This window comes from Poecile atricapillus, chromosome 35 (assembly GCF_030490865.1).
Source record: "Poecile atricapillus isolate bPoeAtr1 chromosome 35, bPoeAtr1.hap1, whole genome shotgun sequence".
NCBI lineage: Eukaryota > Metazoa > Chordata > Aves > Passeriformes > Paridae > Poecile > Poecile atricapillus.
This window is the reverse complement of record NC_081283.1, coordinates 1290140-1302454: the sequence shown is the minus strand read 5'-3', so window position 1 is coordinate 1302454 and position 12315 is coordinate 1290140. Positions and strand designations below refer to the sequence as shown.

General features: G+C 67.0%; 1 protein-coding gene across 1 annotated transcript in view; it reads left to right on the top strand.

Moving 5' to 3' along the window:
• KIF5A (kinesin family member 5A) overlaps positions 1-11806 on the top strand; it is a 24980-nt gene extending 13174 nt beyond the window's left edge. Inside the window, 16 exon segments of the mRNA XM_058861085.1 lie at positions 1388-1576; positions 2170-2287; positions 2734-2801; positions 3194-3303; positions 5148-5249; positions 5759-5819; positions 5935-6006; positions 6394-6460; positions 6463-6497; positions 8907-9120; positions 10406-10435; positions 10438-10512; positions 10836-10907; positions 11010-11037; positions 11105-11193; positions 11500-11806. Of these exon segments, the coding sequence (XP_058717068.1) occupies positions 1388-1576; positions 2170-2287; positions 2734-2801; positions 3194-3303; positions 5148-5249; positions 5759-5819; positions 5935-6006; positions 6394-6460; positions 6463-6497; positions 8907-9120; positions 10406-10435; positions 10438-10512; positions 10836-10907; positions 11010-11037; positions 11105-11183 (1320 nt within the window). The 3' untranslated portion in view covers positions 11184-11193; positions 11500-11806.
• Positions 11807-12315: the final 509 nt, after the last annotated feature.

Sequence of the window (12315 nt, the reverse complement as noted above, 5' to 3'; positions counted from 1 at the left end):
ATGTCCATCCCGTGCCCATTTCATGTTCCTGTGACACCTGTGCCACGACACCCCCGTGAGTGTCACACCCAGCCCGTGCCAGGCTGCGCTGCCCATGCCACACCATGCCCACGCCATGGCCCTGCACTGCCCACGCCACGCCCAGGTGTGTGAAGTGACCACGTAATGTCCCCACTGTGCCACCCCCCGTGGGTGCCATCCCCACGTGGCCACAGCCGTGTGTGAGATGTGCCTGTGCCACACTGTGCCCGTGCCTGGGACGTGCCTGTGCCACACTGTGCCCGTGCCATGCCCGCACCATTCAATGCCGTGCTGTGCCACACCCGTGTGCTGCCCACACTGTGCCCATGCCACGCTGTACTTGTGTGTGGCACTCACCTGTGCCATGTCATACCTGTGTGTGGCACTCACCTGTGCCATGTCATACCTGTGTGTGGCACACACCTGTGCCATGTCATACCTGTGTGTGGCACACACCTGTGCCATGTCATACCTGTGTGTGGCACACACCTGTGCCATGTCATACCTGTGTGTGGCACACACCTGTGCCATGTCATACCTGTGTGTGACACTCACCTGTGCCATGTCATGCTGTGTGTAGCACTCACCTGTGCCATGTCATACCTGTGTGTGGCACACACCTGTGCCATGTCATACCTGTGTGTGGCACACACCTGTGCCATGTCATGCTGTGTGTAGCACTCACCTGTGCCATGTCATACCTGTGTGTGGCACACACCTGTGCCATGTCATACCTGTGTGTGACACTCACCTGTGCCATGTCATACCTGTGTGTGGCACTCACCTGTGCCATGTCATGCTGTGTGTGGCACTCACCTGTGCCATGTCATACCTGTGTGTGGCACACACCTGTGCCATGTCATACCTGTGTGTGGCACACACCTGTGCCGTGCTGTACTCGTGTGTGGCACTCACCTATGCTGTGCTGTGCCATGCTGTGCCGTGCTGTGCCATGCTGTGCTGTGCCATGCTGTGCCCTGCTGTGCCTGTGTGTGGCACTCACCTGTGCCATGCTGTGCCATGCTGTGCCATGCTGTACCCGTGTGTGGCACTCACCTATGCTGTGCTGTGCCATGCTGTGCCATGCTGTGCCGTGCTGTGCCATGCTGTGCCATGCTGTGCCATGCTGTACCCATGTGTGGCACTCACCTATGCTGTGCTGTGCCATGCTGTGCCATGCTGTGCCATGCTGTGCCATGCTGTGCCATGCTGTGCCATGCTGTACCCGTGTGTGGCACTCACCTATGCTGTGCTGTGCCATGCTGTGCCATGCTGTGCCATGCTGTGCCGTGCTGTGCCGTGCTGTGCCGTGCTGTGCCATGCCATACCCACACCGTGCCATTCCTGTGCCCGCTGTCCTGCCCAGCCTGTGGAGGTGAGCGGGGCCATCGAGGAGGAGTTCGCGGTTGCTCGGCTCTACATCAGCAAGATCAAGTCCGAGGTGAAGTCGGTGGTGAAGCGCTGCCGGCAGCTGGAGAACCTGCAGGTCGAGTGTCACCGCAAGCTGGAGGTGACGGGGCGCGAGTTGTCCTCCTGCCAGCTCCTCATCTCCCAGGTGTGCCAGGGGCGCGGGCAGTGCCACTGCCATGGGGACCCTGTGGCTTGGTGGCACAAGGTTTAGTGGCTCCAGGGTTTGGTGGCTCCGAGTTTTGTGTCCCTGGGATTTGGAGACACCGGGGTTTGCTGGATCAAGGGTTTGGCAGCTGAAGGCTTTGGTGTCCCCAGGTTTTGGTGGCCTAGGGGTCCTGTGACCCCAGGTTTTGGTGGCCCCAGGGTGTGGTGACCCTGATTTCTTGGCTGTGCATTTGGTGACCTCAGCGTTGAGGGGGGCCCAGAGTTTGGTGGCTCCGAGGGTTGGGTGACCCTGGGTTTGGTGACCTGGGGGTTTGACTCCCCTGTGGTGGGGGCTCGGTGGCTCTGGGGGTGCCAGTGGGGGTGGTGCCCCTGGGGGGTGGCGGGGGGCACCTGGAGGGTGGTCCTGGGGCTGGGGATCGCCAGGGTGGTGCCCCCGCGGGTGACGGGGGGGATGGTGTCGGGGTGCTGGGGGAGTTCCGGGGTGCCCGCGGGTGCCGGGGGGGTGCCGGGGGGTGCCGGGGGGTGCCGGTGCCCCCCGGGCGGAGCCTGAGGCCGGTGCCGGTGCCGGTGCAGCACGAGGCGAAGATCCGCTCGCTGACCGAGTACGCGCAGAGTCTGGAGCTGCGCAAGCGGCACCTGGAGGAGGCTCACGACGCGCTCGGGGAGGAGCTGGCGCGGCTGCAGGCGCAGGGTGGGGGCGCGGGGGGCTTGGGGACAGTGCGGGACCTCGGGGGGAGTCCGGGGACATGGGGGGAGCGGGGTCTGGCTCGGCTGCAGGAGCTGGGTGGGGACTCAGGGGAGGGGGATGGGGGCACAGGGGGCTCAAGGGAATGGGGGGAGAATGGGCGGCACGGGGGGCACCCAGGGGGGCTGGGGTCCCCCTGGTACAGGGGGCTCAGGAGGATGGGGGCACAGGGGTGGGGGGACACGGGGGGCTGGGGGACACGGGGCGGTACAGGGGGCTCAGGAAGATGGGGGGCACAGGGGTGGGGGGACACGGGGGGCTGGGGGAGTATGGGGCGGTACAGGGGGCTCAGGGGGATGGGGAGCATGGGGGACTGGGGGGAGTATGGGGGTCTGGGGGCCATGGAGGGGACTCGGGGGGCTGAGGGGTCCCTGTCCTGCTGGGGCCTACAGAGGCTGCACAGGGGGCAGCTCGGAAGCAACGGGAGCAGGATGAGACCCAGGACACGGACGAGGTCAAGGTGAGGGGTGCAGGGGGGCACAGCAGCCCCGGGGGGTTCGGGGTCCCTGAAGGGTGTGGGGATTTGGTGGGGGGGAGCAGCTGGGGGTTCTTACAGTGTGTGAGATGTGCTCGAGTTGGGTGAGGGTTCCTGGATGATGCTGGGGGGCTGTGGGGTGTTGGGGGGTGTTGGGATCTCTGTGAGGTGTAGGGGTGTGGGGTCTCTGGGAGATGTCAGCTCCAAGGACTTGCTGCGAATGCGGCTCACTGAGGTTCCCAGGAGATGTTGGGGTGTGGGGTCCCTGGGAGGTGCTGGGGTGTGTGGATCCCTGGGAGGTGCTGGGGTGCCCAGGAATTGTTGGGGTGCCCGGGGGTGCTCGGGGTGCCCCGAGCTGAGGCCCCGTGTGGGCGCAGGCGGCGCTGGAGCTGCAGCTCGAGAGCCAGCGCGAGGCCCAGCACAAGCAGCTGGCGCGGCTGCGGGACGAGGTCAACGAGCGGCAGAAAACCATCGATGAGCTGCGGGAGTGAGTGGGGCTGGCCAGACCCCGGCCCTGACCCCTGACCCCACCCCAACATGAACCTCACCTGGGCCTGACCCCTCCCCAACCCAGGCCAGACCCTGACCCTGACCCTGATCCTGACCCTGACCCTGATCCTGACCCTGACCCTGTCCCTGACCCTGACCCTGATCCTGACCCTGATCCTGACCCTGACCCTGACCCTGACCTCAGCCGTGTCCAGGCTGTCCCCCCCCCTCCACCCCTCACCCAGCCCTGTTCCTTCCCTGACATCCCTGGAGGGATGGGCAGTGGGGGCAGGCAAGGACAATCCTCTCATGGATCTGTCTCCATCCATCATCCATCCATCCCTGTCCATCCATCATCCATCCATCCATCCATCCATCATCCATCCATCATCCATCCATCCATCCATCCATCCATCCATCATCCATCCATCCATCCATCCATCCATCCATCCATCATCCATCCATCATCCATTATCCATCATCCATCCATCATCCATCATCCATCCATCATCCATCATCCATCCATCATCCATCCATCCATCCATCCATCCATCCATCCATCCATCCATCATCCATCATCCATCATCCATCATCCATCCATCATCCATCATCCATCCATCCATCCATCATCCATCATCCATCCATCATCCATCCATCATCCATCATCCATCCATCCATCCATCATCCATCCATCATCCATCATCCATCCATCCATCATCCATCCATCCATCCATCCATCATCCATCATCCATCCATCCATCCATCCATCCATCCATCCATCCATCCATCCATCCATCCATCATCCATCCATCATCCATCCATCCATCCATCATCCATCCATCCATCCATCCATCATCCATCATCCATCCATCCATCCATCCATCATCCATCCATCATCCATCCATCCATCCATCCATCCATCCATCCATCCATCCATCATCCATCCATCCATCCATCCATCCATCCATCCATCCATCATCCATCATCCATCCATCCATCCATCCATCATCCATCCATCCATCCATCCATCCATCCATCCATCCATCCATCATCCATCCATCATCCATCCATCCATCCATCCATCATCCATCCATCCATCCCTCATCCATCCATCCATCATCCATCCATCCATCCATCCATCCATCCATCCATCCATCCATCCATCATCCATCCATCATCCATCATCCATCCATCATCCATCCATCCATCCATCCATCATCCATCCATCCATCATCCATCCATCCATCATCCATCATCCATCCATCCATCCATCCATCATCCATCCATCCATCATCCATCATCCATCATCCATCCATCCATCATCCATCCATCATCCATCATCCATCCATCCATCCATCCATCATCCATCCATCCATCATCCATCCATCCATCCATCCATCCATCCATCCATCCATCCATCCATCCATCATCCATCCATCCATCATCCATCCATCATCAATCATCCATCATCCATCCATCCATCATCCATCCATCCATCATCCATCCATCCATCATCCATCATCCATCCATCCATCATCCATCATCCATCCATCCATCATCCATCCATCATCCATCCATCCATCATCCATCCATCCATCCCCGTTGACCTCGTGTCCATCAGTCTGTCCATCCATGGCCCCCTGTCCATCTACCTGTTCTCCCCATCCATGGCATCCTTCCATCCAGCTCTGACCCACTGACCCCAACACTTGTCATTCTGTCCATCCATCCTTCCCTCACCCATCTGTCTATTCCCTGCTCCTGTGTCCATCTGTCCATCTGTCCATCTGTCGTGTCCCCGTGTCCGTCCATGCCTGACCCGTGTCCGTGTGTCTGTCACAGCCAGAACCAGAAGCTGGAGCTGGAGCTGGAGCGGCTGCGGGCGGAGCACGAGGCTCTGCGGGCAGAGGAGAGGGCCAAGGCCGCACGGCTGCAGGAGCTCACGTGAGACCCCCAGGACCCCAACTCAGGGGCCTCTGGGGCTCCCCTCAGGACCCCAACCCAACCCCCAGGGCTCCCCGGGATCCTCCTGGGGACCCCAACCCCAACTCCCAGAACCCACCAGGGCCTCACCACAGGACCCCAACCCCATCCCCCGTGACCCCGCTGACACCCCGGGAACCCCAAACCCCAGGGACCCCAGGACCCGTCCTTGGGACTGTAAACCTGATCCCCAGAGCCCCCCTGACAGCCCCCAACCTTCAAGTGACCCCCCCAACTTTGAGGTGCTTCCCAACCTTGGGGTGACCCCCCTAACCATGGAATGACATCTCCATCCTTGCAGTGACCTCCCCAAACTTGGGGTGCCCCCCTCAAGTTTGAAGTGAAAGAGCAACTTTGGGATGCTCTCCCCTCCTTTCATTGACCCCCTCCAATGTTGGGTTGCCCCCCCCAAACCCAGGGGTGCCCCCCTTGGGTTGAGCCCCCCTAACTTTGGGGTCCCTGCCCCCCAGGCTCCTCTACGAGCGCCACGAACAGTCCAAGCAGGACCTCAAGGGGCTGGAGGAGACCGTGGTAGGTGGGGGGGCCTGGGGAGCTCAGGGGAGCCTGGGGGAGTCTGGGGGAGCCTGGGGGGGTCTGGGGGGGTCTGGGGGTCCCCGTGCACCCCTCACCCCTCACCCCCTGCCAGGCCCGTGAACTCCAGACCCTCCACAACCTGCGCAAGCTGTTTGTTCAAGACGTCACGACTCGAGTCAAGAAAGTGAGGGGGGAAAGGAGGGAAAAAGGGGGAACAATGAAAGTGGGATATGGGGAGGGGAGGGGAGGGGAGGGGAGGGGAGGGGAGGGGAGGGGAGGGGAGGGGAGGGGAGGGGAGGGGAGGGGAGGGAGGGGAGGGAAGGGAAGGGAAGGGAAGGGAAGGGAAGGAAGGGAAGGGAAGGGAAGGGAAGGGAAGGGAAGGGAAGGGAAGGGAAGGGAAGGGAAGGGAAGGGAAGGGAAGGGAAGGGAAGGGAAGGGAAGGGAAGGGAAGGGAAGGGAAGGGAAGGAAGGGAAGGGAAGGGAAGGGAAGGGAAGGGAAGGGAAGGGAAGGGAAGGGAAGGGGTTTCCCAGTGGAGGGATCCGGTTCCGACGGGGGTCCCCGTGCCCCCAGAGCGCAGAGCTGGAACCCGAGGACAGTGGGGGGCTCCACTCCCAGAAGCAGAAGATTTCCTTTCTTGAGACAACCTGGAGCAGCTTACAAAGGTTCACAAACAGGTGCGTGAGGGGGGCACGGGGGGACAGGGGGTCACCCCAGTTCTGCAGCCTCCCTTTGCTTTCCTGGTGCCCCCTGCGGCCTCACCCCCAGCGCCCCTTTCCCTCCTGCCCCACCCTGCTCCACCCTGCCCCCCCCGGGGTGACCCCCGGCCCCCTCGCTGATGTCGGCTCTGTTGCCCCCGTTGCCTCCTCCCCATTGGATCTCTGGGTGTCCAAGGTACCGAGCCCCCCCAGCACCCACGCGGGGGGAATCCCCCCCACCCCCCCAGCGGAGGGCAATGGACCCCCCCCATCTCCTCTGCCCCCCGAAGCCCCCGGGTTTGCAGGGTGGGGGGCACCGCTCTGACCGGCACCTTCCTGCCCCCCTCCCTCACTCCCCGGCTCTGGAGCCCCTCCCTCACTCCCTGCGCCCCCGCTGCCCCCCCCCCCCCACTGCCCCCTCCACGGCCCCACTGCTGCATGTGGACATGGGGCACTGCTGGGGGCACCGGGACCCCCACCCAGGCACCGCTGGGGGCACCGGGACCCCCACCCAGGCACCGCTGGGGCACCGGGACCCCCACCCAGGCACCGCTGGGGGCACCGGGACCCCCACCCAGGCACCGCTGGGGGCACCGGGACCCCCCACCCAGGCACCGCTGGGGGCACCGGGACCCCCACCCAGGCACTGCTGGGGGGCACCGGGACCCCCACCCAGGCACCGCTGGGGGCACCGGGACCCCCACCCAGGCACTGCTGGGGGCGGGGGGCTGTGGGGCACCCGGCGCTGCCCCCGCCGCTGTGGGGCCGGGCTGGTGGGTGCCTGGTGCCGGTGCCACTGTGGGAACCGAGCGGGTCACTGCCGGTGCCGGTATCGGTACCGGTGTGTGTGGATGTCGGTGCCGGTGCCGGTACCGGCGGCTGTGAATGGATGTGGATGTGCCGGTGTGTGCGGTGTCAGTGCCGGTGTGTGCCGGTGTCGGTGCCGGTGTGTGCCGGTGTCGGTGCCGGTGTGTGTCGGTGCCGGTGCCGGTACCGGCGGCTGTGGATGGATGTGGATGTGCCGGTGTGTGCGGGTGCCGGTGTGTGCGGTGCCGGTGCCGGTACCGGTGTGTGTGCATGTCGGTGCCGGTGCCGGTACCGGCGGCTGTGGATGGATGTGGATGTGCCGGTGTGAACGGGTGGGTGCCGGTGCCGGGGCCGATGCGGGTGATGGTGGGAGCGGGTCCCGGTCCCGGTGGGGTCCCGGTGCCAGCTCTGCCGGGTCGCACAGCGGCTCCGTGACAGTGCGGGCCGGGCGGGCGCAGGGGCGGGCTGGGCTGCCAGGGCAGGCACCGGAGGGCGCCCCGGTGCCGGTGCCGGTGCCGGTGCCGCTGTGTGTGGATGCCGGTGCCGGTGCCGGTGTGTCCGGGTGTCTGTGCCGGTGTCGGTGTGTGTGGATGTCGGTGCCGGTGCCAGTGTGTGCGGGTGTCGGTGCCGGGTGCCGTGTGTGCGGATGCCGGTGCCGATGCCGGTGTGTGCGGGTGTCGGTGTCCGTGGCCGGTGTATGTGGATGCCAGTGCGGTGTGTGTGGATGCCGGTGCCGGTGCCGGTGCCGGTGTGTGCGGGTGTCGGTGTCCGTGCCGGTGTGTGTGGATGCCGGTGCCCGTGCCGGTGCCGGTGCCAGTGCCGGTGTGTGTGGATGCGGTGCTGGTGCCGGTGCCGTTGCCGGTGTGTATGGATGCCGGTGCCCGTGCCGGTGTGTGTGGATGCCGGTGCCCGTGCCGGTGTGTGTGGATGCCGGTGCCCGTGCCGTGCCGGTGCCGGTGCCGGTGCCGATGTGTGTGGATGCCGCTGTGTGTGGATGCCGGTGCCGGTGCCAGTGCCGGTGTGTGCGGGTGTCGGTGCCCGTGCCGGTGTGTGTAGATGCCGCAGCCGGTGCCGGGTGCCGGTGCCGGTGTGTGTGGATGCCGGTGCCGGTGCCGGTGTGTATGGATGCCGGTGCCGGTGCCAGTGCCGGTGTGTGTGTAGATTCCGGTGCCGGTGCCGGTGCCGGTGTGTGTGGATGCCGGTGCCAGAGCCGGTGTGTGCGGGTGTCGGTGTCCGTGCCGGTGTGTGTGGATGCCGGAGCCGGTGCCGGTGTGTGTGGATGCCGGTGCCCGTGCCGGTGTGTGTGGATGCCGGTGCCGGTGTGTGTGGATGCCGGTGCCGGTGCCCGTGCCGGTGTGTGTGGATGCCGGTGCCCGTGCCGGTGTGTGTGGATGCCGGAGACGGTGCGGTGTGTATGGATGCCGGTGCCCGTGCCGGTGTGTGTAGATGCCGGTGCCGGTGCCGGTGCCGGTGTGTATGGATGCCGGTGCCGGAGCCGGAGCCGGTGCCGGTGCCGGTGTGTGTGGATGCCGGTGCCCGTGCCGGTGCCGGTGCCGGTGCCGGTACTGACGTGTCGCACAGCTGGTCCGTGACAATGCAGACCTGCGCTGTGAGCTTCCGAAGCTGGAGAAGCGGCTGCGAGCTACGGCTGGGCGTGTGCAGGCCCTGGAGGGGGCGCTGAGGGCGGCCAAGGAGGGGGCGCGGCTGGACAAGCGCCGCTACCAGCAGGAGGTGGAGCGGATCCGGGAGGCCGTGAGGGCCCGGGGGGCGCGGAGGGGACCCGGAGCCCACATCGGTACGGGGGGCACGGCGGGCACCGGGCAGCGGGGGGCAGGGGGGGCACGGGGGGTACGGGGGTGCAGGGGGTGCAGGGTGGGCACGGGGGGTTACGAGGGGTGCAGAATGGGCACGGGGGGTACGGGGGTGCAGGGGGGGTGCAGGGGGGGCAGGGGGGGTGCAGGGTGGGTACGGGGGCTGCAGGGGGGCACAGGGGGTGCAGGATGGGGCACAGGGGGTGCAGGGTGGGCACAGGGGGTGCAGGGTGGGTAGGGGGGTGCAGGGTGGGCACAGGGGGTGCAGGGTGGGTACGGGGGTGCAGGATGGGCACAGGGGGTGCAGGGTGGGTACGGGGGTGCAGGGTGGGCACGGGGGATGCAGGGGGTGCAGGGGGTGCAGGGGGTGCAGGGTGGATGCAGGGGGTACAGGATGGGCACAGGGGGGTGCAGGGTGGATGCAGGGGGTACAGGATGGGCACAGGGGGTGCAGGATGGGCACAGGGGGTACAGGATGGGCACAGGGGGTGCAGGGGTGGGTACGGGGGTGCAGGACGGGCACAGGGGGTGCAGGATGGGCACGGGGGATACGGGGGTGCAGGGGGGGTGCAGGATGGCAGAGGGAGTGCAGGGTGGGCACAGGGGGTACAGGATGGGCACAGGGGGGTGCAGGGTGGGCACAGGGGGTGCAGGGGTGGCACAGGGGGGTGGCAGGGTGTGGGCACAGGGGATGCAGGATGGGCACAGGGGGTGCAGGGTGGATGCAGGGGTTGCAGGATGGGCACAGGGGGTGCAGGGTGGGCACGGGGGGGTGCAGGGTGGGCACAGGGGGTACAGGATGGGCACAGGGGGTGCAGGATGGGCACAGGGGGTGCAGGGTGGGCACAGGGGGTGCAGGGTGGGCACAGGGGGTGCAGGATGGGCACAGGGGGTGCAGGGTGGATGCAGGGGGTGCACGGTGGGTACGGGGGGTGCAGGGTGGGCACAGGGGGTGCAGGGTGGGTACGGGGTTGCAGGGTGGGCACAGGGGGTGCAGGATGGGCACAGGGGGTGCAGGATGGGCACAGGGGGTGCAGGGGATGCAGGGTGGGCACAGGGGATGCAGGATGGGCACAGGGGGGTGCAGGGAGGGTATGGCGGTGCATGGGGGTACCCATCCTGGCACGCTCTGGGGTGCGTGGGGCTTTCTGGGGCTGACACCCCCTGCAAGGGCAGAGGGTCCGGCCCAGGGGGTGTCACAGACCCTGGGGGGCTCCCTGGGGGTGCCGGGTGCCAGCCAGCGCCCCTCACCCCCCCGTGCCCCCCCAGCCAAGCCGGTGCGGCCGGGGCAGGTGCCATCGCCCACCGGCTGAGCTACACCAACAGCCTCTTCCAGGGGTACCCCGGGGCGGGACCCTGCCCGGCCCCCACGGCCTGTGAGTGGGGGCGATCGGGGGGTCTGGAGGGGACGGCGGAGGGGGCACAGGGGGTGCGGGGGGTGGGGGGGAGGTGTGGGGGATCCTGGGGGGAGGGGATGGAGGCACAGGGGGTGGAGGGGGCGTGGAAGGTCCCGGGGGGGCAGGAGGGGTGCAGGGGAGGGGGGTTCTGAGGGGAGGGCTGCTGGGGCGGGGGGGGATTCCGTGGGAAGGGGGGGGCAGGCACAGGTTCCCGAGGGGCTGGAGAGGGAGCAGGGCCCCCTGGTGCCAGCAGTGCCCAGGGGGGGTTTCAAGGGTCTCTGTCCCCCTTTCCTCTCCCCCAGCTTTGCCAGCGGCCCCCCCCACGCTCTCCAGCAGCCCCCCGGACTCCTACCAGCAGCTCAACGTGGATAATGGTGAGGGGGGGCCGGGCGTGGGGGTGTCCCCGGTTTTGGGGGGGTGTCATGGGGGTGGGGTGTCCCCAGCGCCGCCACTGGAGCTGCTGCTCTTCCTTGCAGGGAACGTGACAGACATCAATGACAACAGGTGAGGGCCGGGGGCTGGGGGGGGGTCTCGGCCTGGGGGGCCCGGCTGACACCCCGTGCCCCCCCAGGAGTGACCTGTCCTGCGCCTGCGAGGCCGAGGAGGCGGCCAAACTCTTCCCCCTGCGCCAGGAGACGGCAGCCAGTTAATGCCCCCCCGGTACGGGACCCCCGGGTGCGGGACCCCCCTCCCACCTCACCTCAGGGACCCCCGGGCATCCCCCCCATCGTCCTTCGAGTGACCCCGACCCCTCCATCCCCCCCATTCCCCGATCCCCCCATTCCCTGGGTGTCCCCCAGCCCTCCCTGTCCCTCGGATTCCCCCAAATCCCTACACCCCACTCCTCCCAGACCCCCCCACACCCCTCGGTGCCCCCTCCGAGCCCTGCAGGGTCTGGGGTCCCCCCCATTCCCGGGGGGCGCCCTGGGTGGCTCCGGCCCCCCCAACCCGCGTGTCCCCCCCCAGGTGCTGCCAGACCCGGCTCCGCTCGCATGTCCAGGTGTCACCCGTGTCCTGTGCTCGTGCCACGCTCGCCCCGTGCCGGGGGGGCTTCCCCTCCTCACCAGGACCCCCCCGGGACACCCCAATCCCGGCCGGTGTGGGGCGGTGCCGGGGGCCCCCGAGCTGCCTTAACGCGGACCTGGAGAATGTCCTCAGCCCCCCGGCCCGGCCCCACAGGTGGGGGGCAGCCCCCCCCTCCCGCACCCCCCGGGTCCCCTCGCTTGGCATCTCGGCTGTGCCCCCCCCTCCACGGGACCGTCCTGGCGGGGGGGTCCCCGTGTCCCCCCGCCCCCCCAGCGCTGCATGTCCCGCCCAGCGCGGCCGGAGGCTCAATAAAGGCTGGAGATGCTGAGAGGAGCCTGAGGGGGCTGAGGGGTCCGGGGGGGCTGAGGGGGTCCGGGGGGGCTGAGGGGGCTGAGGGGTGCGGGGGGGCTGGGGGGGCTGAGGGAGGTTTGGGGGGGCTGAGGGGGTCCGGGGGGGCTGAGGGGGCTGAGGGGTCCGGGGGGGCTGAGGGGGGTTTGGGGGGGCTGAGGGGGGCTGAGGGGGTCCGGGGGGGTTTGGGGGGGCTGAGGGGGGTTTGGGGGGGCTGAGGGGGTCCGGGAGGCTGAGGGGGGCTGGGTCACAGCGGGGACATTTTGGGGAGGGCCTCACTCGGGGCATTTGGGGGGCGCTCGTTCCAGGGATGGGGGAACACCGGGCATTCAGGGGAGGGGGAGGACAGGGGATCTGGGGAGGGGGCAGTGGGACCCCCCCCCTGCACGGGGCACTCTGCAGGTGCCA